The 26,957-nt window shown below is 47.8% G+C and overlaps 1 protein-coding gene and 1 long non-coding RNA gene across 5 annotated transcripts; one reads left to right on the top strand and one right to left on the bottom strand.

The window, feature by feature from the left end:
* Positions 1 to 215: 215 nt before the first annotated feature.
* LOC121136818 lies at positions 216 to 2,881 on the bottom strand. The gene is made up of 2 exons (XR_005873968.1): positions 2,746 to 2,881; positions 216 to 587 (listed from the first exon to the last, which is right to left on the bottom strand). It is a non-coding gene; the product is annotated as an uncharacterized LOC121136818 (long non-coding RNA).
* Positions 2,882 to 2,888: 7 nt separating this feature from the next.
* Positions 2,889 to 21,535, top strand: Hdhd5 (haloacid dehalogenase like hydrolase domain containing 5). 4 transcript variants are annotated; one of them, XM_005066051.4, is made up of 8 exons: positions 2,889 to 3,042; positions 7,617 to 7,820; positions 9,195 to 9,307; positions 11,743 to 11,839; positions 13,393 to 13,423; positions 16,625 to 16,799; positions 20,231 to 20,419; positions 20,589 to 21,535. In XM_005066051.4, exons 1-8 carry the CDS (start codon positions 2,917 to 2,919, stop codon positions 20,914 to 20,916), a joined length of 1,263 nt encoding a protein of 420 aa, XP_005066108.1. In that variant the 5' UTR covers positions 2,889 to 2,916; the 3' UTR covers positions 20,917 to 21,535. The 4 variants fall into 4 exon arrangements, with proteins under 4 accessions (XP_005066108.1, XP_040594102.1, XP_012965933.1 ...); XM_040738170.1 differs by lacking the exon at positions 2,889 to 3,042 and adding an exon at positions 3,181 to 3,342; XM_040738168.1 differs by lacking the exon at positions 7,617 to 7,820.
* Positions 21,536 to 26,957: the final 5,422 nt, after the last annotated feature.

Raw genomic sequence — 26,957 nt, 5'->3', positions numbered from 1 at the left:
AGCACTGGGGATGCAGAGGCAAGCATATCTCTGTGAGTTCAAGGCCAGCCTGGTGGACAAGTTTCAGGATAGCTAGGCTTTTACACAAAGAAACTCTGTCTTGGGAGGAAAAAAAAAAGCTAGTAAGAGTTGAATAAAACTCAGCAGAAGCTGGCCAAGATAACAGCACTTCTAATAACCTTGAACAGAGAATTATAAGAAATAAAGGCAGAAGAGAAAATCCAAAAAACTTTTTAATTAAAGAATACAATTGTTTATTTACTGTGTATACCAATGCATGTGTGGCACATATATGTGGGTATGCATGTTATGGCATATGTGTTGAGGTCAGAGGGCAACTTGCAGAAGTCAGTTCCCATGTGAGTCCTGGGGATGGGACTCAGGTCATCAGGAGAGCCAAAAATTTCACATGTTAACCCTCTCACTGAAGTTTTGGCTACTAAAGGTATTTGCTCCATCTTGAAGAGGAGGGGAGGTAATGAATAGTTCCTTTTTCCTGGGGGACCAAAGGAGGAAAATTCAGAGGCTCCCTGCCGAGTCCAGTGATGTCATGCTTCTTCATAACATGCATGTTGCATCTAAAATGCCTGATAGGTATAAATATAGGTAAAACATGTTGATAGTTTACAGACATTGATGAAAAATTTTCCTTACCTCCAAATTTAACTATTCATTAAAGAGTAAGGCATTGGTCTAAGACACACTTAGAAACTGTGTTTATTTGTTTTTTTTTTTTTATGTTCATTTACGGCTCAGTCATTATGAGCACTGACTGCTCTTCCAGAGGACCCAGGTTCAATTCCCAGTACCCACACAGCAGCTCACAGCTGTCTGTAACTCCACTTCCAGAGGATCTGACACCCTCAAACAGACATACATGCCATAAGATGCCTTTGCAAGCTTTTGATCTGGCTAAGCAAGTTCTAAAGTGATCATTTTTTCCCTTTAGTGTATTTCAAAAAGATTTTTTTTTTTTTTGGTTTTTCGAGACAGGGTTTCTCTGTGGCTTTGGAGGCTGTCCTGGAACTCACTTTGTAGATCAGGCTGGCCTCGAACTCACAGAGATCCACCTGCCTCTGCCTCCCGAGTGCTGGGATTAAAGGTGTGCGCCACCAATGCCCGGCTCAAAAAGATTTATTAATTATGTATATAGCACTCTGTCTGCCTGTGTGCGGGGAAAGCCAGAAGAGGACATCAGATCTCATTACAGATGGTTGTGAGCCACCATGTGGTTGCTGGGTTGCTGGGTATTGAACTCGGGACCTATGGAAGAGCAGTCAGTGCTCTTAACCTCTGAGCCACCTCTCCAGCCCCCCTTTAGTGTACTGATGCCAGATTTTTAAAACTTTATCATAAAAAGCATTGCAAAAAATATCAACACACTGAAATGAACCAGATCTAAAGACTATACAATTCAATAAATGTTCAGATTGTCAAGAGTAGCCATTCAAAACTAAAGCTGTGGTGTTTCAAATTGGGTTTTTTACTTTCACTTTCGAATATGCTTTTATGTGATTATTGACTTGGTTTCAGAGGCTCCCCATCATCAGCTGCAGCCCCCACCTGGGGTCGAGAACTAAGCTCTGAAGACTCCTATCTGGTGAAGGGTAACGTATTCTTTGTTAGATGCATGTTTTTATGGAGGAAGCTGTCACTAGAACAAGTGTGAACACATTTTAAAGCCTCCTAATTGCTAAATCAGTTTCTATTATTATTATGACAAGGTTTTGGACTAGGGGTGATCATCCTGCCATCCGCTCAAGCGCTGGTAGCAGGAGCCACCACCACACCCTCACCTACATGAATTCCTAAGTGGTTGAGTAACAGGAAGAGAGATAAAATCACCCCAAACTCGGACAGCCATATCTCCTGGCTGGGTTCATATGCTGTGTACTATGGTGGGTTTGACTAATGGCAACCCACTTCCAAGTTCTCATCAACAGCTGTTACTATGATTTATGATTTTGGCCTTCAAAGCAAAGCACACAACCGATGTGAGTTAGCGGAGTCCTCGTCCTTTCCTGAGCACCTCCTCCTTCTCGGGTGCTAAGCACACCGTAGGCTCACTCAGTTTTTCTATGATTATATCCAGGGACAGGTCAAAGAGTAAGGAAGGGAGCATCCTATCCTACACATTTCACGTAGTGGGGAGAGAGATTTCTTCCTGCAGCAGGTTCCCACTTCCCACCAAGGATGGTCAGACCCAGTTCTATTCTTTCCGCTCTCTGGACCAAAGTCCATTCTCCCCGCTGCCTGCTCAACTGTGTCCTTACATGTTTGCCGAATTCATTATCTGACTTCTCAAGATAATGATCGTTTTAGCTTTTTTTGTACACCTATCCCAGCCTGACCAAGTGTGAATCAAGGAGATCATTCACATGTGGCCTTCCAGGGTTTTAGGTCTGAGCCCTCAGGAAGTAGGACGTTTACAGAGTAAAGAATTGTAAAGAGTAGGAGCTAGCACGCCATCAACATTCTTGGTGTGGATGAGGCTCAGAGGACCTGGGCCTTAAAACAAAGGTCTTCTTCCCCAATCCCGAACTCAAGGTTACGCAGCCTTCTTCCACAGGGTCGCCACCAAGGTTTCTGGAATCCGGGCTTCGGCCGAGGCGCGCGCCCCCGGAAGTCAGCAGGTGCACAGACTGGTCAGGTGCGGGTCCCCCCAGCCCGCCGGCTGCGCATGCCCACTTGCTGACCCCAAGTCTTCCACCGGAGAAGCGAGGGACCCAGAGCCTCTCTATTTACCAGCGAACGCCGCCCTCGGGCTCCCGGATGGGCACACGGAACCGGAGCCCGACGCCGCCAGCTCGGACCACCTCCCCCGAGAGCCCCCGCGCCGGCGGCCGCTGATTGGCTGCTTGGCAGGAGCTTCGGATGGGAGGGGCGCGCAGTGTGCGCGTGCGCGCGGCGGGCGCAATGGCTGCGCTCAGCGGACTGGGCGCTCTCCGTGCCGGGTGCCGGGTGTGGAGGTTTCCTGCGCGCCTGTCTGCGGGGCTCCGGGGCTGCTGGCTCCAGAGAGGCTACGTCGTGGGCCGCACTGAGGTGAGAGGACGAGCGGGTTCGGCTCAGCGCGCAGGGCTGGCGGGCGGGAGCACCGTGCGGGTCACTGAGCATCCCGGCCTCGGGGACGCCCTCCCGGAGACTTGGAGCCGCTGAACCCTTCGTCCTTCCCGGAGCGCCTTCCGCCCGCTGGAAAAGTCCGTGTGCGGGGAGAACGACCCATACCAACCCCAGATCAGCCTCGGGTGGGTTCGCAGCTCCTTCCCGCGCGCTAGAAAAGTTTCTTAGCAGTTAATTCGTAGAAAACTGTTCGAGGAGCCCGCGGATTCCTATTCCGAAAAGGTAACTGCTTTGAATGTGACCAGTACACTCTGTCAGTCCCAGTTGTGCAGCCTTCGAGGCAAAAAGAGCCATTACTTTTATTATTATTACGATTATTACTGCTGTGTATGTGTGAGATGCATATGTGGGCACACGTGTTGGAGGTTAGAGAACAACTTTGGGGTTTTCGCCTTCCAGAGTGTGTTCTGCGGTTGCAACTCATGCCATGAGACTTGCACAGCAAGTTCTTTGAACAGCTTAACCATCTTGCTGACCCTTCATTTTCTTTTAAACTATGTGAGTTTCCAAAAATGAAAAGAACATGAGACTTATATTTTTTATCTTCCAAATAACCAGTCACTGTGTTTTGGTACACCTGCTTATCTTTCTCCGTTTGTGGCTGTAAGACTTTAAATCCCGGAGTTCTTATCATTTCAACCCTGAACTCTGCGTGGACCTCCAAAAAGGACGTGTTGAACTAAATCACAATGCTGTTATCATGCCTAACAAATTCCAACTTATTTTGAAATTATAAGTGAATGGATTTATTGTTTGTGTGAGATGCCTCCCTATGTTATCTGACTGACCTGAGCTGACCTCAAATCCTTGGTGATCCTCCTGCCTCTGCCTCCTCGGTGCTAGGATTTCAGGTATGTGCCACCAGGCCTGGTGTCAAGCAAACGGATTTTAAGCTTAAACTTTGTGAATGTTGTTGCACAGTGGGACAAAAGTGAACTTGAACTGTTGAAAGTGACAGATTTTCCTCCCAAGAGCCACCACCTCAAGGGAAAGGTCTGCTGTGTCTTTCCCCAGCCATCCTTGGGATCACTCAGCGGTTGTCACTGAACACCTGACGGGTCCTAAGCACAGTGCCAGTGTCATTCATGGCGAGTGCCTGGGGAAATCGTGTCCCCTCATCTGCTCACATCTATGTGCTGGTCCTCTCTGAGAAGAGTAAGATGATGAAATCAGAAAAGAACTATGGAGAAATAAAATGTCAGGGCTTTTATGGCCTCTCTTCCAAGAGTCCTAGTTGAGGACCCCATTAGGAATATGGAGCAGTAGGGAAGGGCTGCAGGGATCCTGAGGGCCACTGGGTATGAATGAAGTGCACTCGTTACAAGTGTCCAGGCAGACATCTCGGCTCCTCCTGGAACCGTTGTTTGCTTCCAGGAACTGCCCAAGGAGTGGGGGTAAGGGCCCTGGCTTTGCTGCTGGCTTATTTGACTTGGAATTGTGGACCCGGCACTTGGAAGCCAGGCCAGGGAGCCTTTGGCTCATTACCCTCAGCAGTTGGTTCTTTGATCAGGAGGAAGGAGCTGAGAAAAGAACCCAGGCCTTGTACAAGTTATGTTTGGTCACAGTCTTGTGACCTTTGTGGTACAGGTAATACCCCATTTTAAGATAGGCACCTCCTCACGGCTTGATGGGAAGAATAGGTAAAAGTGTTTGTTATGTATCTGGCGTGGAGCCCAGCATCCTCTGTCAGGAGAAGGTGCGAAGGGATCAGCCTTGGAGGCTTTTGGCTGTTTGTTCACATATTTTCCGCCTGCATGAGAGACTTGCTAAGTGTCTCTGGCTGCTGTTTTCTGGTGGTGAGAAGTGATGGTCTTACTGATTCATCTCCTTTTTTCCAGTTTTCCTGCCCACCTCCAACTTGGCTGATGGGCTAAGCATGGGAGGCTGTTGTAAGCTAGGTAAAGGAACCAAAGACCACTCCCCTGGGAGCTCATATCTGCTTAGTGGAAGGAAAATGGAGTCGTTACTTAGTCACTCTGCTGCCTAGTTTACCTGATACAGAAAGTCATCATTTCACTTCCTTGATTTTTACCCTCTTGTTTTCTCTTCTTACCTTGACTGCTGTTTCTCTGGTGTTTATGACTGACTTAAATGTGTTCCATCCTTAAATGGTGGTGTTCTTCTTAGTTCCCCAAGAACAGACTTTCAGAGAGAGAGAGAGAGAGTGTGTGTGTGTGTGTGTGTGTGTGTGTGTTGTGTAGATGTGTGTGTGTCTGCAGGTGTACCTGAGTGCACTTGCCTTCATAGACCAGAGGCATGGATCGCATCCCCTAGAGCTGAAGTTGTAGACTGTTGTAGGTGCTGTAAAGCAAACTTGAATCCTATGGAAGAGCAGCAAGTGCTCTTAACCACTGAACTGTCTCTCTGAGGTCCTGACTTGTCCACACCTGCCCTCACAGGTCCAAACAAGATGCATTGGTTATCCTTCCCCTGCCTGCCTGCTGCTCCTCTTTGGTTCACTTAGTGTAGTGTCAGCATCAATCATTGCCAGCTCAGAATTGTTTTTCAAGAACATAATTATCAAACTCAGAATGTTCAGGGCTGGCATATAGCTCAGTAGTAGGATGCTTGCCTATCATGCATGAAGTCCAAGGTGTTCTCTCTCTCTCTCTCTCTCTCTCTCTCTCTGTTTTAGTGGTATGTTTTCTATACTAGCTGCTTGTTCTGTCTTGTCAACTAAGGAATGGGGGACTAGAGCATTGTTCATCTGTGTTGGTGTTTTATTATTAAGACAGGTCTCACTGTATAGCCCTGGCTGGCCCCAACTTCCCAGTACTGGGACTAAAGGCCTGTGACACCACGCCTCTTCCTGTTGTGGTTTGGATTGATTACCACTGATTGGGCTTTATGTGTGTTCTAAGGGTGACTTGATCTAGTTGGCACCAACAAAAGAGAAATGGAAGACGGGTTAGGTTAGTTCATTTGTTTTGATAATTGAGAAATATCTCTTATATTAATAGGCAGCTTATAAACTAAGACATTAAATACGTTTTCAAAAGAGATTAGAGATTTGGGAAGTAGAAATTGAACCTTATGTCAGGGTGATAGAACCTTGGGCCTCATACAAAAACACTACCATTGAGTTGTGTCTCCAGCCTTGAACATTTTGTAAATATATGTTAATAAAGTTTAGTAATTATGTATATTACAAGGATAAAATACAGTGCCAGTGGCCATGTAGGTTGACATGTGTTTTCCAAAAACAGTTTGTTGATATAAGTTGTGTATTTATAATGCTTATGTTCTTTGGCTTATTCCCCTGTTTTTTAAGAAGCTAAGTAAGGCTTGCCACAACCCCATCATTTGTTAAGTAGAAGCAGGAAGATTAGAAATTCAAAGGAATTGAGCTACATTATTATTATTATTATTATCGTCATCATCATCATCATCATCATTTTGATGATGTTGGGTCAACTTCCCGTGGCTTTTGTCTTTTGTGTTGGTTTTTGAGACAGGGTCTTAACGTCGCTGAAGCTGGCTTGAACTCTTGATCCTCCTGCCTCACCTCCTGAGTGCTGGGAATATATAGGTCTGTGCCACTACCCCTGTTACACCCCCATCATAGCAAAATGAGGAAAAACTTAACTTTCTACATTTATTTGGTTATTTTGTTTGTTGGTTGGTTTGTTTTGTTTTGTTTTTTGAGGTAGGGTTTCTCTGTAGCTTTGGAGGCTGTCCTGGAAATCATGGAGATATGCCACCAACACCTGGCTTTTATTTACCTATTATTGGAGGGGCATGCACCACAGCACATGTGTGGTAGAGGACAAACTGGGAAACTTAATTCTCTCCTTCCATCATTTGTGTTCTGGGAACAAAACTCAGAGTGTCAGACAAGTGCTTTACCTGCTGAGCCGTTTCACTGGCCCAAATTTATACCCTCTTGTTTTCCCATCTTACTTTTTTTTAAGGCAGGGTCTCACTGTATATCCCTGGCTGGTCTGGAACTCATTCTGTAGACCAGGCTGGCCTCAAATTTAGAGGTCTGCCTGCCTCTGCCTCCCAAGTGCTGGGATTAGGCACTACCACTTCCTGGCTGGCTTAAAATGATTTTTAAAAAATGATTCTGGGAATTAAACTTGTGTTCTCAAGCATACTTGGCAAGTACACTTACCACTGAGGTATATTCCCAACCTCTAAAACAAACTCTTAAAAAGATGGCTATAGTGTCAGGCAGTGGTGGCACACGCCTTGATCTCTGTGAGTTCCAGTCCAGCCTGGACTACAGAGCAAGTTTCAGGACAGGCTCCAAAGCTACACAGAGAAACCTTGTCTTGAAAAACTAAAAAAAAAAAAAAAAAAAAAGGGAAGAAATCCCATGCCTTGGTGTAGCTGAGTGGTAGAGTTCTCAGCATCCCTGTGCAGTTAGATTTCTAGCACTGCCAGATGGGAAAAGGAGAGAAAGCAGGACATGCTCTCCTCTCTTATTCTCTGTGACGATACCCTTTAAATGCTCTGTCTCTCACGCAGTGCCAATTCTCTTCCCCTCTGTGCAGAGCCCCCCCACCTTTGGCTTACTATTTGACATTGATGGAGTGCTGGTTCGAGGCCACAGAGTGATCCCAGCTGCTCTGGAAGCATTCAGCAAGATGTTAAACTCCCATGGGCAGCTGCGGGTACCTGTGGTTTTTGTCACAAATGCTGGGAACATCTTACAACATAGCAAAGCCCAGGAGCTGTCAGGTCTGCTGGGATGCAAGGTAAGAGGCAGCCAGGGCAGAGAAATCCAAAGACAGGTTCCTGCTGAACCTCCAGCCCTACATCCCCTTCCTTAGGTTGTGGTTTGACTGTGGCAGTGGGAGTCTTAAAAGTTCCAGCCTCCGCTTGTGATGACACACATGGTTGAGTGAGCACAGAAATCCTGCCCTTGGGACTGAGGGTGTAGTTCAGTGGATAAAATTTGTACCTAGCATGCATGAAGGCCTAGAGGCAGGATCCCAGTATGGCATTACTGGCTATGGTGATGCACTCTTATTACAGTCCTTTTCAAAACTAGGCTAGGCTACACTACATGACTCCCTATTTCAGGGAGGTGGGGAGAGGACAGGCACCTGCCCTTTATGTCTTAGTGTTTGGTTTTGAGACAGTGACCTGTGTATCTGTAGTAGTAGTTGATGACTATGGGCGTCTGGCTCCTCTTGACTAATTCCCGGATCACAGCTGTGCACTGCCATACGTGGTGTATGTGCTGGGGATTAAACCCTGGGCTTCACGCATGCTAGGCAAGCACTCTGTCAGCTGAGCTGAATTGCCATCCCAGCAGTTTAGTGTTTTGTCTTCTTGACTCTTCTAGAAGTTTGGCCCCAGAAAGCAAAGATCACATTTGTTCAGCATTCCACAGTACAGATGGGGCTGTGCAATAATGACTCTTGTTGACAAATGATAGTAAGAGTAAGCTGATGACAGGTGCCTGAGAAGCTGAGGAAGAAGGATTATGAGTTGCAGGTGGGCTGCATAGTGAGACCTTGTGTCAGAGAAATAACAAAAATCCCACCCATCCACACAGCCAGCGGCTGTGTAGCTCCGTGAGTGCTGTCCTCCAAAAGCCTAGCATCTTGGCCCCTTTGCAATTCCCCGCTGTATCCAAGATGGGTACCTGCTTGGTAAGGGTGAACTGAGTTTTGAGAAGGGTTCTTTGTAATCAAGAGAGTCAATAAAGGCTGATTGGTTAGGTAGAGCTGACTGAGGTTGAATCTACGGTAGAGGAATGAAGTTGGTACCTTGAAACTCTTTCCATTTCCATAAGGGCCACAAAAGCACTCTGATAATGCTTCACTTGTTTTGTATGTTGAGAATTAATTTAGGTATACCCCCCAACCTCCTCCCAGGGACTGAACCCATGCTGTCATGCATGCTGGGTTAGCACTCTGTCACTGGGCTGTATTCCCAGTCCAAGATAAGTTCTCATTCCTATTTATCTAAGTCTTAGAAAGTGTCATGTGCTAGGAAAAGCTTTCCAACTTTGTAAACAGTGCCCCCCACCACCAGTGACAGAACTCATTTGCCTGTCACCCTGATACTTTCTCTAACTCTATATCATCCCTTACCTTCCTGTTTCTTGGTTGTTTCTGTAGGTGGATCCAGACCAAGTCATTCTCTCTCACAGCCCCATGAAGCTCTTCTTGCAGTATCACAACAAGCGGATGCTAGTGTCTGGACAGGGGCCCCTGCTGGAAAACGCCCGAGCGTATCCTTTTTGTTCTGGATGGAGAGGAGGGTGCAGGCTTGGGAGCCAGAGATATGATGTGGGCTCTTGGGAACAGGATAGGTCCTTTGTGTGGTTGGTCCTTATGCCTGGTGGTGCCAGGTCACATGCCACCACTTCAGAGCCGTCTGCAGAGGTTAATATACAGGGTCCTGTGTCTTGACCCTGAACAGTCTTGATCTGTTAAAAACTCAGGAATCTCTAAGTGAACAAACACCTCCTGGGGTGACTACATGTGGGAGTTTTGCTCCAGCCTGCATTCTTTTCAGCTCCCTTTCAGTCACATGAACTCAGAAAGCAAAGGACATGATCTCTGTTCTCAGGCAGCTTGTTCATGTACCTTGGATGCTTCCTAGGTACCATGCTGGGCTGTAATCTAAGGCAGGTCAGGGACCCAGGTATGATCATTGGGAGTGTGACTTAATCGGGAAATTCATACTTGAGAAGGGAAGAATATACCCACAACCAGTAAAAGAATGTTTAAGCTAGCAGGTGTTATTGGATTCTCTAGAGGGACAGAACTAATAGAACGAACATATATTATAAATGGAGATTTATTAGCTTGACTTACACAGTGGAAGCTGAGTAGTTCAGTAGTGGCTACCTCCTGGTAGAGAGCCTGTAGCTTGCCTAGTCCGCAACACTTGATCCTCAGCAGTCCCAGGCTGGCACTGTTCCTGGAGAGAGACTCAGTACAAGCTGGAATTCCTCAGACCTTGTATCTGGACCACCTCCAAAAGGGGCCCCTACTCTGAGGAGCCCCCCCATTAATTTTTCCTGATTCATGTTTCTTAGTTGAATGTAGGTCCAGTCAAGATGAGAGTCATCGAGGCCTGGGAAGCTGGCTCAGCTATGAGGGCATTGGCACCGCCTCACAAAGGGCCCTGCGTGTGCAGATCAGGACCCATACAGTAGAAGCAGGGAACTGACTTCATGGATTGTTCTCTAGCTTCCATAATCCCCCACAAATAAATGTAATTTTAGAAAATATTAACTGTTTCAGCATGAGGGCAGGGATGAAACTCAGTTGTGGAGTATCTGTCTGTCATGCATGAGGCCTTGGTTTGAATCCCAAGTCCTACAAGGAAGAGCGGCTGGCATGGGGCCAAGGAGATGCTCAGCAGGTAGAAGCACTTGCCTCTAAGCTTAACCAGTTGAGTAAGGAGAAGACTGACATCCACACATGCCCCCTCCCCAACTACATGAATGTATATTTAAAATTGAAAAGATGGATGCATCTGAAGGCTGCAAAGAATGAGGTAGGTTGTAGGTTCTAAGTGTCCAAGTGTAGAGGGGAACTACCCCTGCAGCAGGAGTGGCCTGGTTTGGTGGTGTCCTGGGAGATGGTTAAGACTTCCCAGGAAGTCAAGGTAGGCAGTTGGAGTTGGGCATTGGAGAGCAGAAGGGTTAGGGCTGAAAAAGTCTAGGTTAAACTCAGAGCAGTGTTGAGCCAATTCAGGCTCCATTGCTGCGGGGAGGAGCTGTTAGAATAATCATCTGGGGAGATTGTTTTGAACCGTCTGAAAAACTATGTCTAGTTAAGATTGTGGGATAGAATTAGGGACAGAAAGATGGCAGCAGATCTTAGAGGAGAGCAGGTTGGAGTCAGCTTGGTCTTGCGCATGACAACCCCTTCCTTGCTGAATGGGGTTTGACTGTCTGTTACAGGGAACTAATTCTTTGTGGCTGTTGTATGACCTTTAGTCCAGTGGCTTAATGAACCAGGCAGTTCACTGGGGTTACCTACAGGAGTGTGGGTGAGAGGTAGCCACTTCACTCAAAGGCTCACCCAAGGAGCCTAGGGTAGCATGACTGGTGATGCCTCATCCCTGAGCTCTCTGCACAGCTTGCAGGCAGTGAGGCTGGTGGGTGTCTCAGAATACTTACATAACCTCACAGGGGAGGGAAGTGTGAGGGGAAGGGGAGGGAGCTTGTGGCTCTGGTAACTTTCAGGGATTGCCACCTCCCTCCAGGAGAGTGTTTCAATTCAGAGGAAATAGCTGTTCACCAGTTACTTGACTTTGCACAGCTCCCAGCCACAGAGGAATCTCCTTTCAGCCCAGTACTTAGGGCTGCAGCACTCATGGAGCACCAGTTTGAATAGGCTCTGAGCGAGCCACAAGCTCCTGGAGTATGCAGTGGGGTTTTGGCCTCTGTTCTCTGGATCTTGCTGGTGTAGGATCTGGTACTTGGAATGTGCCCTAGTGGAGACAGACGGGATTGCACTGGTATGGCATGCAACCTGCTCTGCTTATGCAGTCACAGCCTGCCACTCTGTTCCTGTAGGATTTATGATAGCTCCCTGCCTGCCTGCCGTGGTCAGGACTGGGTCTGGTTCTGCTCACTTGTGACCTGATGTGTCTATAAAAGCATCTTCCTCAGAACAATGTGGATTTGCTTCCCTGATCTTACTCCAGACTAGGCTTCCAGAATGTGGTGACAGTAGATGAGCTGCGGCTAACCTTCCCAGAGCTGGACATGGTAGACCTTGAGCGGCGGCCGAAGAAGAACACGGTAATAAGGACAGGGTGGGTCACTTCACCCTCCACGGTATTCCTGGGGTCTTTGTGTGGTTGTCTTCCTATTCCCTGTGTTGGTTCTACACGTTGATCTTGCTACTCTTATGCTTGGAGCTACGTTTTGTTTTACGGGTGTCTTTGCACTGGTCTTCTTGGAGAGGTGTGTCTGACCAAGGATTGTGTTCTCTGAGTAGATAAGAACGGGCCCCACACCTTTAATCCCAACACTTGGGAGGCAGAGGCCGGTGGATCTTAGTGAGTTTGAGGCCAGCCTGGTCTACAGAGAGAGAGTTCTAGGACAGCCAGGACTGTTACACAGAGAAACCCTATATTGAAAAAACAAAAATTAAAAAAATAAAAATGGCGGAGAGAAGCAGCGAGCCCCACACCCTTGCCTTCTGCTTTTTTGTTATGTTTCCTCCAGTTAGCAGTGCTGTTAGTGGTAGCTTTCCCAGGTTTTCTTCAGGGAACCAGCAACCTTTGTACTTTACTCACTGCTGTTCCTTTACCCTGAAGCACAATCCAAAGAGGCTGCCTTGTGAGGAAAAAACACTGACGAGTCTGTGTCTTCCCACTGCCCTCATCTGAAAAAAAGGAGTTTGATTTCTTTTTGCAGTTCTGGTGGTCAAACCCAGGGCTGTACCTGCTTGAGAAGTATGTCGATAAGCCATAGTTTCTTGTTTCTTGAGATTGTCAGTCCCAGGCCACTCATTAACCCTTTGGAGTATTACTTTTTTTTTTTCCAAGAGAGTTCCTCTGTGTAGCTCTTGTAGACCAGACTGGCCTTGAACTCACAGTGATCCGCCTGCCTCTGCCTCCCAAGTGCTGGGTTTAAAGGTGTGCACCACCACCACCCGGCTTGGAGTATGACTCTTGAAGTGCCCCTTGACCCATTCCTTTTGAAAATTTATATATAATAGCTTATGTCAGCAATTTAGGATTTGCTGTAATACAATTATAGACAAATAAGTTTATTTAATAGAAAATAGTTCTCCCTCCAGAATTTTCTAGTTGTCAAACAGATCCTCTGAGGGCTTTCTCTTGAGTCACTAAATTCCAAGAAGGACCATACTGTAGCATGGGAACGTCTCGCAATAGCTCCAAGCACACAGGAGAGGTGACTCACCTCAGGGCCAAGACTGCAATGGCTCAGGGAAGAATGGGCCCAAGGCTGACAGAGAGAAACCCTCTAGAGCTGACATAAACATAAGAGAGCCCCTTTCTCAGGCCACTTCCTCCTTCGGCACCCTGATTCTAGAGGTTCCTGCTTGAGCAGGACCTTGTTTTCTGTGCTGGCTGGAGAAGCACAGCTGACCACTGCCCTCCGCCCAGCTTCCCTCAGCCTGCTGAGCCCAGTCTGGGCCTTGCCTTTCCCTTTGCTCATCTCCTTCCTAAGTTCTCTCTGCTTCTCGGCCTCAGCTGGTCCTTGGGTGGTCTCTGACCTGTGTGGAACCTGTCTGTCCTGCTACTCCACTCTAGAGACTGGATACTTACTCCAGGAGTGGAAAGCGACTAGCATTGATGGGCCTTCTTCTTGTCTTTTGGCAGTGCCCGAGGAATGACTTCTCTGCCGTTGAAGGTAAACAAGGCGTGTGCCCGGGTAGACGTGGGTTCCTTGTTTTCCCTCTCTGCTCTCAGATTCTTAGGCAGATAGTGTTGAGGGCGGCACCGCACATCAAGGCCTGGTTCACCTGGGTGCTAGCCCTGCCTGTCCACTCAGTACTCTGAGAAGTGTATTGGCAATTTTGCCTGTCTCCACAATGCTTACGTTATTGTGCTGGAGAACTGTAAGCTCAGCAGCTCCAGAGTAGATAAGTACTGACAGTCTAGTCCAGCGTTGCTTAGCTCTCCCCTTGGACAACAAAGACATTGAACATCTTGTTGCCGTCCTGATGTAAAATAGCTTTCCCATGATCCATATCAGAAAGTAATCAATGGCCCATGGGGTGGTGTGTATTTGTAGTCTCCTACTTTTGGGGGCTGAGTTGAAGGATTTGAGTTCAGGGCTAGTCTGGGCTTCATAGTGAGACTCTTATCTCAAAACCAAACAAAGTATTTAGTGTGGGATAATGCCCTCAAAGCGTGGGAGGAAGATTGCAGATGTTTCAGTGTGTTATAGTTACCTGAGAAGTGAAATGATTGCTGTAAGCAGAGTGAGCTGACATGTCCCAGCAATAGATACAGACTGTGTTTACAGGGGCAGAGTCGCCATTGGTGGATTGTTTTCTCCAATGGAGAACAGTTCTTGGTGATTTTTTGTTTGCTTTTGTTTTTCGAGACAGGGTTTCTCTGTGTAGTCCTGGCTGTCCTGGAACTCACTCTGTAGACCAGGCTGATCTCAAACTCAGAGATCCAACTGTTGTCTCTGCCTCCTGAGTACTAGGATTAAAGGCATGCGCCACCACTGTAAATGTTTAAGAAATATTAGGAGTCTCTTAATTATATGATCATTTTAAAAAATTGTTAAACTGGGGCTGGAGAGATGGCTCAGAGGTTAAGAGCACTGGCTGCTCTTCCAGAGGTCCTGAGTTCAATTCCCAGCAACCACATGGTGGCTCACAGCCTTCCATAATGAGATCTGGTGCCCTCTTCTGACGTGCAGACATACATGAGGCAAGATGTTGTATTCATAATAAATAAATAAATCTTTAAAAAAATTGTTAAACTGTACAAAAATATTTGTAAGGCTGGAGAGATGCCTTAGCGATTAAGAACATTTGATGTTCTTGCAGACTTAGGTTTGAGTCCCAGTACCTACATGGTAGCTCACAACCATCTGTAAATCCAATTCCAGGGCATCTAATGCCCTCTTCAGATGACCACAGACTTGTACCAGGTATGCACATGTATGCACATGAATACATGCCAGCAAAACACTCATACACATAAAATTAAAAATGATAATTGAAATACCTTTTGATTAGATAGATATTAGATGGAGTTGCTGGCCAGGCAGTGGTGGCCCATACCTTTAGTCCTAGCACATGGAAGGCAGAGACTGGTGATATACAGAGCCAGTTCCAGGACAGTGAGGGTTACACAGAAAAACCCTATCTTAAAAAAGAACAACAAAAGCCGGGCATTGGTGGCGCACGCCTTTAATCCCAGCACTCGGGAAGCAGAGGCAGGTGGATCTCTGTGAGTTCGAGGCCGGGCTGGACCGACAGCCTCCTAAACAATACAGAGAAACCCTGTCTCGTAAAAACCAAAAAAAAAAAAAAAAAACAAAACAAAAGATGGAGCTGCTCTAACAGTTATGGAAGTGCTAGTCCTCTCCATGAATGTCGGGAGGGACCTCAGATACTGCTAGAATAGGACAATTTTTGCCTGTCCTCACCTGCTGAGTGTTCATTCGTGACAATCAAAATATGTCTTCTATCTTTCAATTTTAACTTGATTCTTTTTTTAAAAATATTTTATTTATTATGTATACAATCTTCTGCATGCCAGCAGAGGGCACCAGATCTCATTCAAGGTGGGAGTGAGTCACCATGTGGTTGCCAGGAATTGAACTCAGGACCTCTGGAAGAACAGTCAGTGCTCTTAACCTCTGAGCTGTCTCTCCAGCCCTTAACTTTATTCTTTAAACATTTGTTTGTTTTTCGTACAGGGTCTTTCTACATAGCCCTGGTTGTCCTAGAACTCACTCTGTAGACCAGGCCAGCCTCAAACTCAGAGAGTCACCTCCCTCTGCCTCCTAAATGCTAGAATTAAAGGGGTGCGCCCAGCTCTCATTTTCATTTTTATTTATATATGTGTCTGCGCATATACCACATGCTTTGGAGGCTAAAAGAGGGTATTGGATCCTTGGTGGTGGAGTCACAGGTGGCTGTGACCATTGGACATGGGAGCTGGGGGTTGAATTTAGGTCCTCTGCAAGAACAGCAAGTATTTCAACCACTGTGCCTTAATTTGTTTTGTTTTGAGACAGAGTTCTATCCCTCTGTAGGCTAGACTGGCCTCAGCTCTGCAGTCTTCCTGCTTCAGCTTTCTAAATGCTGGGATTACTGTTGTGAGCTGACATGCCTGGCTTGAAACTTACACTTTTTTTTGGGAGAAAAGATCTCATGTAGTAACTACTGGCCTCTGATTTGTGGGTAGCTGAGGGTGACTAAGCTATTTATCATCCTGTCTCCGCCTCCTGAGTAATAGTGCTGTAGTTATGTGTTACCATGCCAGGACTTTGTTTTTATGTATTTTTTATTGCTAGGGCCAGGATTTAGGGCCTTGTTCATGCTAGGCAAGCACTTGATTCCTGAGCCATAGATACTGCCAGGAACCGTGTTCCTTTTCATTGAATCAACTGAGGTTTATCAGTGAGTGACTGCCACAGTCCCACAGAAAACTTGGCTGAGTTAGGATTAGAGCTCAGGGCTCCCCTCACTCCCAGTTCTGCTCGGCTATTAGGTTCAGAGATGTGACAGAGAGAGCCAGCCCCTGGTGAGAACAGCGGTACTCGTGAGAACTGAGGTGTGGTGGGTAGAGTTCCATTAGCAGAAACAGCAGCGTGGGATCTGCTGCTTCTGTGAAACAGCAGGGACAGGAAGGAAAACCTTGGGGTGCTCCTTGCTGGGCCCTAACTTTGGTGTACTGGGCCGTGGCTTGGTCAGGGCTGCTCAGGGAACCATACTCTTGCCCAGATGTACACCTCAGTGAAGGCCTCTGGCTCTGGGTGGGTATTGCTAGCTGGCCTCTGTTGTCTCTGCAGGGCTTCCACCTGCCCACTGCAAAGGGCAGGCCAAGTGCACTGTTCCCTCATCCCTGTGCGCTTGATTTTTAGGGGTTCTCCTCCTTGGGGAGCCAGTCCGCTGGGAGACAAGCCTACAGCTGATTATGGATGTCCTTCTTAGCAATGGAAACCCTGGGGCTGGTCTGGTGGCAGCTCCATATCCCCACCTCCCTGTCCTGGCTAGCAACATGGATCTCCTGTGGATGGCTGAAGCCAAGATGCCCAGGTGAGGACACAGTATCCCTGACTTTTCCCTCACAAGCCCTGCAGGTACCACACTGACCTGGCCTCTGAGAGTAGGGGCTTTCAAGAGTTACTTCATGTCAATTATTAAATTAAAACTACAGATTACTGAGCATGAAGATGTGTTGAGTGATTTTTAATATGTGCGCTTATACCCTGCTCATTTCAGAACACATCCATCAAACAGTTATATCAGTGGGTATGTGTTCAAGATTCTTCCTTCTGGTACTGGTTCTTTAGCGTCTCTGTTTGCTTTCATATATGAGCTCTAGGATGGGAAAGCTGGGATTGTAAACCAGGCTTATTCCCATGGTGTAGATCCAAGAACTGAGACCCAGCTGTGTGGCACCAGTGTCCTGCCCTTTCCTGGGGCTGAGCCTCTTTTGTGGCCCTCAGGGTGCCTTGCTGTGAAGCCTGCTGATGGCTGCTCTGTGACTGTGAGTCCAGAATCCAGTCTTCTCACTCTTCCAGAGGCTGTGCATGGTCAGAAAAGGGTTCTAGACCCAAAACAGCCTCAAAGAGGCCAGGCTTCCTTCCCGTCGTGATGTGCTCTTCTTTCTGTGAGCTGGGCTCCAGTTGACTCAGCTCATTGTCTTCCTGCCTCAGCTTCCCCCTAGTTCCCGGCACAGGTAAAGTGTGTTCTGTAGCGTGAGGTTTGGTGTTCTCGCTTTCTCTTTCTCCCTCTCTCCCTCCCTCCCTCTTCTTCCGGGGCACCAGATCCCATTACAGATGGTTGTGAGCCACCATGTTGTTGCTGGGAATTGAACTCAGAACCTCTGGAAGAGCAATCAGTGCTTCTAACCTCTGAGCCATCTCTCCAGTCTGGTGTTTTCTCTGTTATTTCATAAAGTTAGGACATGTTGATTCTAGATGGGGATCAGGTGGGAGTTGGGTATGTAGCAATGAATTGAAAAGCAAGGGGGAAACCAGTTTATAGACCAGATTTGAGATGAGTTTCCCATTCAAAGAAGACATGTTTGAGATGTTTTTCACACATTTTGTTTTTGTTTGTTTTTTCGAGACAGGGTTTCTCTGTATTGTTTTGGAGGCTGTTCTGGAACTTGCTCTGTAGACCAGGCTGGCCTTGAACTCACAGAGATCCGCCTGCCTCTGCCTCCTGAGTGCTAGGATTAAAGGCAGGCACTACCTGTTGCTGGTCTTCTTTCTCACCAGGTTCTGCAGCCCTTCGGCCCTGAATAAACACATGGAAGCTATATTAATTATGAAACTGTTGACTGATGGCTTGGGCTTCTTATTGGCTTGCTCTCTAAATTATTAACCCATATCTGTTAATCTATGTATTGCCACCAGACTGTGGCTTACCTGTAACCCAGCATGTTACTCCTTCAGCAGCATGGCATCTCTACTGCAGCTCTCTCCCCGAATTCTTCTCGTCCCCAGCCCTGCCTATCTTTCTGCCTGGCCAACCAGTGTTTTAGCCATCAGCCGATAAGAGAAACATATATAGAGAAGAATGTCTCTATTAGCCACCACCGCCTGGCATCACATAATTATTTCTGTATCATTGGAGACAGGGTGTCTGTAGTTGGACTTGTCTGTGACTCATTATAGCCTTGAACTCATAGTTACCCTCTGCCCACCTCCTGGGTGCTGGGATTGCAGGTGTGTGCCACCACTCCTGACTCTGTTTACTCAGAATCTCAACTTTAGCTGGGCACAGTCGTTCACAGCGGCTACTCTGACACTGAGAAGGCTGAGGCAGGAGAACCACACATGTAACACCAGCCTCAGACCAGCCTGAAATACAGCAAAACCCTGCTTCACAAAATAAAAACAAGAAACCAAAAGAAAATGGAATTCTTTTGTTGTTGTTTTGTTTGGGATAGGGTCTTACTGTTTGGCCTTGCTTGTCCTGGAACTCCCTGTATAAGCCAGGCTGAACTCACATAGATCTGTCTGTCTCTCGGCTTCCCAAGTACCAGGCTTAAAGGTGTGCACCACCACACCCAGCCAGAAGATGCAATTTGTTTTGTTTTGTTTTGTTTTGTTTTGTGTTTTTTTTTTGGTTTTTTGAGACAGGGTTTCTCTGGCTTTGGAGGCTGTCCTGGAACTCGCTCTGTAGACCAGGCTGGCCTTGAACTCACAGAGATCCGCCTGCCTCTGCCTCCTGAGTGCTGGGATTAAAGGCGTGCGCCACCAACGCCCGGCTAGAAGATGCAATTTGTATGTAAATGAGTGATCCTGAATGTAACACCAAGCACAGTGACTATTAGGTTTTGCCTTAGCACTGAGGATGGTAGACAAAAATACTTTACACAAGGTAGTTTATTGCTTTCTCATTAAAAGAAGTCAGATTGGCAGTGGGGCCTGCATTCAGTCTTCCTTTATTATGGACACACACGCCTTCCTGAAGCGTAATACTGAATCCTTTTGTGTAGAATCCAGAATGACTACCTAGGTATCAGCTACCATATTAGCATTTCAGGTGGCAGGAAGCAGTATGTAGGTAGGGCTGTTAGCTTGCAACACTGACAGAATGCCTGAGTAAATGACTTAAAAGGAGGAAGACTCATCGGCCCTGTTGATTTGGAGCCTGTGGTGACCAGCATCGTGATGGGTAGAACATCATGGTACAAAGAAACCCCTTCCCTTGTGATAGCTGTTGAGCAGAAGGGGAGAGAGACAGGCAGGTGCATGCTGCCAATGACTTTTTCCTATTAGGCTCCACTTTCTGAAGATTCCACCATCTCCCAGTGTGCCATCAACTAGGGACCAAGCCTTCTTGAGTTATGGGAACCATGTAAGATCCAAACCATGACAAGGACAGAGAGCAGCATGCCATCCTCCCTCCCTCCCTCGCTTGTTTTAAGGACACTGAGTCACAGCTAGCCCAGCACTCGTGCTTCTGTTGCCTGGTTAGTGAAGCTTCCTCATGTGGTTGGGACATGCCTAGCTTCAGGGGCACCAATGAGCACATTCTATACCTAGTAGCCAGAATGCTCCGCTGGAAATCGATGTTCACAACAACCGGAAGGGTGACAGGCGGTGGCTATAGAAACAACATCTAATCCCACTTAGGGTGTAGGGGTCTGGTGAGTGGTTAAATGCTGGCTACGAAGCCTGATGACCTGAGTTTGATCCTTGGAACCCATGTAAAGGTGGAATAAGAGAATTGATTCCATACAGTTGTCCTCTGAGACTCATAGCAGCACATGTACGTTAAGTAATAATAATAACTAAAAAAAACAAAACAAAGCCAACATCTAAATTGTAAAAGTGAAGCTGTCAGGGTTTTGACCCTAGTTTTACTACCTTGGGAAAATTGCTGGCTCTTGCCTCAGTTCCTCTTGAGTAATGGCTGCAGAGAGGGGAATTGTGGCTGAGTGCATGAAGACAGCTCGGAGATTGACAGGTGGCCTGCAGGCTGGATTGCTGAGATCTCTTCTTGGGCAGGTTTGGTCATGGCACATTTCTGCTGTGCCTGGAAACCATCTACCGGAAAGTAACAGGCAAGGAGCTGAAATACGAGGGCTTGATGGGCAAACCCAGCATCCTCACTTACCAGTACGCTGAGGACATAATCAGACAGCAGGCTGAGAGGCGGGGCTGGTCCGCCCCCATCAGGAGGCTCTATGCTATAGGGTAAGCCCACTTTCTCTTCATCTTTCATGGCTTCCTTTTCTGGTGCGCCCACACCACCCTGGCCTCCCTGCAGCTGAGTCACACCACCCCCAGGCTGATCTTTGCTCTGGTGGCTTTGCAACATTAAATTTGGGTTTTTCTCTTCTTTTCCGTATTGCTGTGCTATCAGTGATAACCCCGTGTCTGATGTCTTTGGTGCCAACCTGTTCAACCAGTACCTGCAAACGGCAAAGCGTGGAGAGAAGGAACCTGGGACAGGTGGACAGCAGAAGTCACGGCCCTCAACAATCCAGAGCTGTGCCTCCATCCTGGTATGCACCGGCATACACAGCTGTCAGGACTCAGCCCCCGAAGGGCCTACTTCTGGAGGGCCGGAGCTTCCGTTCCATGGGCACCGAGACTTCAGCTTCAGTCCAGAGCTCCTAGAGGCATCCCACGTCGTTCGTGACGTGAATGAAGCTGTGCAGCTGGTTTTCCAGCAGGAGGGCTGGGCATGATATAAGGAGATACAGCAAAGGGGCTGCTGGGGCCCTCGCCTCAGGGAATCCTGTGGGACAGGTCACAGGCATCAAGTCTCAGCCTGGCCCCCGCCACTACTTCCTGGAATGGAGAAGACCGCAGCTTCAGTAGCCATAGAGTGACCCTTGGGCGGCATTTCAGGAGGGGGTATGGATTTATGGCCCTTCCTGTGTCTGAAGTCTGACCTCATGCTGCTTCCTTTACTTCTGTGCCTCAGTGTCCTCTCGGTAAGGACTTCTTCCCACCCCCAAGACAGTGTCTCACTATTGTAGCCCTGGCTATCTTGGAACTCGCTTTGTAGACCAGGCTGCCCTTGAACTCAGAGAGAGCCGTCTGCGTCTGCCTCTGCCTCCTGAGTGCTGGGATCAAAAGTGTGTGCTACCTCCTGCCTCAGTGAAGACTTATAAAAGCCAGGACAGTGTAAAATTATGTGGAAACTTGCGGAGAGCCTTTACTCTCACGGAAGGCCCTCTCTCTGCATGCCAGTGAGGCATGTACTAATAACACTCTTGATAGTTTTCCCTGTCTTTTAGCGTATTGTCCACAGAGTTTGTGGGCTTTTTTTTTTTTTATTAAAAACTGTCCTAATATTTGTTACATTGTGTCTGTGAAGCTTTGTCTGGGGTGTACTAGAAGTCCTGGTGGCAGGGTACTCTCCCTGGAGGCAGAAAAATTTATGGCATTTCACTCCCTAAGTAGGACATACTGCTGGGCTCACTGTGGGAAAAGCCCTCAGCACGGACACGAACAGTGCCCCTTTTCTTTTCCACACCAAGTTGCTAAGCATAGGCCAAAACCAGGGTAATTCATTCCTAGACAGAGCCCCGCTTGGGTTGAGGGGAAGGATAGCAGTAAGGGAGGAGAGTACTATGTGGACCCCCGCTGGAGAGTGACAGAGCTGAGACTCATTCCAGGACGACCGGCGGCCTTCATCTCTGCCATACTCAAGGAAAAGGGGATCCTTACAGGTAAACATGCAGGGTCAGCAGGGACCACCTACCGAACATGTATCTGTAGACTGAATTCTGCCAGGGGCCAGCCATGCTTGTGTGGGGGCCACAACGATATAGCCCCAACCCATGGAGCTTCTATCTTAGCCGAATAAAATAAGCGAGTGTTACATTTAGGGCAAGGAGTGTAAGTACTATGAAAAAACTGGACAGGTAAAGGGTTGTGAACTACCATTGTGGGTGCTGGGAATTGAACCTGGGTCCTCTGGAAGAGCAGCCAATGCTCTTACCCACTAAACCAATTCTCCAGGCCTGAGAGAGCTTTCTTAGAGGAAGTCACAGAAGCCTATGCAGTGACCAGCCCACAGGCAGGGAAAAAACAAAAAGGAATGGCAAGGGTCAGAGGCAGACCAGGGGGGCAGAGGCCCTAGAGCGGGGCGTGCAGCGTGAAGGAGCGTGAAGGAGCCTGAAGCGGTGGGGGACACAGCAGGCAGGGTCTGAGGAAGGGGGCGGGAGGATGGAGAAGCGGCTGTGCTGTGCTAAGAGAGTATGGCCTTCACTCAATCAAAGAGGACGTTGCCGGAAGGTTTCAATGAGAGGACAGCGGGAGGGAAGTAAGGAGGGAGGAAAGAGACAAGAGACAGGTAGGGGCTGTTTGGGGAGTGGAGGAAGCCCTGAGTCCCTGTGTTGTTGACATTAGCTGGCCGTGTCAAGGACCCCTAGCCTCAGACCCATGGGAACAGTGTAACCCCATCCCCACCCCAGGAGAGGCTGAAGGGCAGCAAAGCTTCCCTCTGTTCACACAGCTGCAGAAAACGTCCACCATAGCTTTCTCCTCTGGGACACGTACAGTCTCAAGACTGCTCCTACCCAGAGCAGCTGAAGCTGCCTGCTTGTTGAGCTGCACACAGTAACTCTGCCTCTTTATCTGTATGCGATAACCCATCTCCTTGTTGAGCTGTATGCAATAACCCTCCTCTCTGCTCAACTATTCATAATAAGCACACTGTGCTTATCGAGGGCTGCAGTTTCCCCAAACAGAGCTCAGTTCACCAGCCCAAGTGTTTCCCTGTGTTCCTCTCTTCCTCATTTCATCCTGGACCACAAGAAGCTAGGGACCCCAGTAGGGGCAGGTGACGAAGGTGAGCAGCACTGCCACACTAGACACATCCAGAGCAAAGCTGATGTGGGAAACAGAGAAGAAAGTATGACTTCAAGCCTCTGGCCCTGGCAATGAGGAGCCTCGGGGAGACAGCAGAGGAAACTGGGTTATTTGTGAGGGGCCAGAGTGGGTGTATTTGTGCTTGGTTAAGGTCTGGTCCTCAGGGAGTGAGCATGCAACAACTTCATTCAGCCTCTAGGATGCCAGCTCTCCATTCTCCTATCTCCTGGTCACTCCCCTAACCACCGTTGCTCCCTCACCAATAAACAACAAAGCACCCAGAGGTGTCAAGAAGTTAGTCAGAGCCGGGCGTTGGTGGCGCACGCCTTTAATCCCAGCACTCGGGAGGCCAGCCTGGTCTACAGAGTGAGTTCCAGGACAGCCTCCAAAACAATACAGTGAAACCCTGTCTCGAAAAACCAAAAAACAAAACAAAACAAAAAAGAAGTTAGTCAGCTGTAGCCAACGGTATTTTAAGAAAATGAAAGCCGAGCATGGTGGCACAGCTCTGTAACCTCAGCGCCAGGGAGGTGAAAGCAGGCAGTGAGGCTTCAAGGCTAGGAAGGAAGACAGGGAGACAAGGATGAGAAGGGAGGGAGAGGAAGGCAGGGGACAGTCAGGAGTTTGTGTCCTATGCAAGCGACTACTGTAGTGAGACAGGTCCTTAGTCAGGGTTTTTTGTTTTGTTTTTAATTTTTACTTCCTGAGACAGTATTATGCTATGTGTCTTAAGTTGTCCTCAAACTCAAAATCCTCTTGCCTCAGCCTCCAAAATGCTAAGAATGCCATGTGTCACCAAATCTAATTCTTAGCATCATGCTGGGGTCTTTGAAAGGCAATCAATATTCAAAGTATAGCACCAAGAAAGTTGACAAATATCAAGGTCATGGAAGACACAAACAAGGCCAAATTGGAGTAGGGTTACTCTTTGGGAACAGAACACCATAGGCCTGGAGAACTGGTTCAGTGGGTAAGAGCATTGGCTGCTCTTCCAGAGAGGACCCAGGTTCAATTCCCAGCACCCACACAATGACAGTTCACAACCCTTTTACCTGTTCAGTTTTTTCATAGTACTTACACTCCTTGCCCTAAATGTAACACTCGCTTATTTTATTCTGCTAAGATAGAAGCTCCATGGGTTGGGGCTATATCGTTGTGACCCCCACACAAGCATGGCTGGCCCCTGGCAGAATTCAGTCTACAGATACATGTTCGGTAGGTGGTCCCTGCTGACCCTGCATGTTTACCTGTAAGGATCCCCTTTTCCTTGAGTATGGCAGAGATGACGACTGTGGGTGGTTCTGGGTGAGTCTCAGCTCTGCTACTCTCCAGCTGTATTACCCTGCGTCTTCTTCACTTCTTCAAACTTCACTGTTTCTCTCGGTGTGGGGTTTGTGTTCGCAGTGTCTGTCTTTGCTGCAGGCTTATGTCAGAAATAAGGGACTCTTTAGAGGGTCTGGCATGCACAAAGCCTGAGCTCACTCCCTAGCACCACAAACCTGGATGCACTGTAATCCCATCACTCAGGAGATAGAGGCAGGAGGATCTGAAGTTAAAGGTTATTTTGGACTACATTAATAAGTTTGAGGCCAGCCTGTATACACAAAATCCCGTCTCGAAAAACAAGAAGGAGCAGTTGAGCTTTTAAAGCACGGAATTTCTCATACAGAGCTATTTTTCTAGGCAGTTGGAGGTCCAGGCTCAGCATTTTGTGACTGCAAGAACAGCTCAGGGCTGTCCTTGAGGACTTGGGAGTTTGTCCCACCATCCTTGGTTCTGCGAATTCCACGGGGGGGGGGGACCTGCCCAGAAATTCCCAGGACCTGTTGTCTCATGACTACAGTGTGGTCACCTGGGTACCACTAACTTTAAGGGGCAGGGACAGAGTACAATAAAACTCAAGATTCAGGCTGTGGGGCCAGAGAGATGGCTCAGTGGGTAAAGGTGCTTGCTGCCAACATCCCGAGTTCCATCCCTGTGTGGGGGCCATGTGGTGAAAGGGGGTACTCCCTACCCTGCGGTCATGCCCCTCCCTCCCTTCAAAAAGTAATTGTAATCATTTTTCACATGTTAAAGAGTCGGGTTCTGCTTAGCAAGAATGATAGTGAAATGAAGCGTGTTGGGCCAGAACCAAGCAATGCAGCTACAGCACCTGGCACCTGGACAGCACTGAACTCTTACTGCTGATGTTTATTTTTCAGGGGAGGGGTCTGGCTGTGAATCCAACAATTCTTCTGTCTCAGCATGCCAAGTTCTAGGATTAGATGAATGTACTGTGATATCTGGACTGTGATTGTTTTCTGTGTGTGTATCTCTCTCTGTCTCCGTCTCTGTCTCTCTGTCTCTCTCTGTCTCTCTCCGTCTCTGTCTCTGTCTCTCTGTCTCTCTCTGTCTCTGTCTCTCTGTCTGTCTCTGTCTCTGTCTCTCTCTCTCTGTCTCGCTCTCTCTGTGGGGGAGGGGAGGTATAAATCTTGGGTGCACACCTGTATGCTCATGCGTTTAGAAGCCAGAGGTCAATGTCTGGTGTCTTCCTCAATCTCTCTCACCTTATTTTACTTTTATTTCATGTTTACATTTTATTTATGTGTGTGGTTGTTTTGCTTACAGCATATCTATGTACCACATACCATATTTGTGTTTGGTGCCTGTGGAGGCCAGATGATATCAGATTCCCCTGGGACTGGAATCACAGATGCTAATTGCCTTGCGGGTGCTGGGAGTCAAACCTGGCTCTTGACCTCTGAGCCACCTTATGTTGTAATATGGGGTCTCTTACTGAACTGGGAGCTCATGGACGTGGCTGGTCTGGCTGCCAGTGAGCCCTGGACTCCTGTCTGCGCCTTCCCGGTGCTGATATTATAGACAGAAGCCACCACCCTTGGCTCCAGATTTTGTGAAATTGTATTTACTGTGTGTGTGTGTAGTGCGTGTGCACTGGTGTGGGTGTGCAGGTCAGAAGACAGTTTCCCAGAGTCGGTTCTCTCCTATCTTCATGTAGGTTCTGGAGACTGGTTCTCTCCTATCTTCATGTAGGTTCTGGAGACTGGTTCTCTCCTATCTTCATGTAGGTTCTGGAGACTGGTTCTCTCCTATCTTCATGTAGGTTCTGGAGACTGGTTCTCTCCTATCTTCATGTAGGTTCTGGAGACTGGTTCTCTCCTATCTTCATGTAGGTTCTGGAGACTGGTTCTCTCCTATCTTCATGTAGGTTCTGGAGACTGGTTCTCTCCTATCTTCATGTAGGTTCTGGAGACTGAAATCAGGTTGCCAGGCTTGCATGGGAAACAGTGCCCTGCTGAGCCAGCCCAGTGTTTTTAAATGAGCATCAGTGGTTCATACGGTTTGGAGTCTCATAATCCCAGTAAAGGAGGCCATTTTTTCATTGTTTATGGCGGGGTGGGGAGGGTGGGGGGGTGTTTCGACACATGGTTTCTCTGTGTAAAGCTCTGGCTGTCCTGGAACTCTCTCTGTAGACCAGGCTGGCCTCAAACTCACAGAGGTCTGCCTGCCTCTGCCTCCAGAGACAGAGGCAATTCTTACCTATTCCATTTCTTACAAATAAGGTACAAAGGCAGAAGTCATTCCGTTATTCATTCCAGAAATGCAAGGCATGCTGTTTGGCCAGGCAACACTCGGCGTCATGGTCTTTCTCGGAGCAGTGCCCGGTGGAGCCACAGTTGGGGAGCTGCTGTCAGGTCCAGCAGATAGAGCTTGTATGGAGTGCAGCTGGGCTTTCAAGAGAGCAGAAGGGTAAAGCCAAGAGTTACCATGTGAGGGCACCAGGACTCCGGCTCAGATCCTCTGGAACAGTCAGGGGACTGTTGTAACGGTGGTCATTTCTTCTCTCTTACTTGCTTGTGATTAATGAAGACATCATGCATGATTCCTGGTTGGGTACAGAACCACA

Source organism: Mesocricetus auratus, unplaced genomic scaffold (assembly GCF_017639785.1).
Source record: "Mesocricetus auratus isolate SY011 unplaced genomic scaffold, BCM_Maur_2.0 Super-Scaffold_100676, whole genome shotgun sequence".
Lineage (NCBI taxonomy): Eukaryota > Metazoa > Chordata > Mammalia > Rodentia > Cricetidae > Mesocricetus > Mesocricetus auratus.
This window is presented reverse-complemented; position numbering and strand designations above follow the sequence as displayed.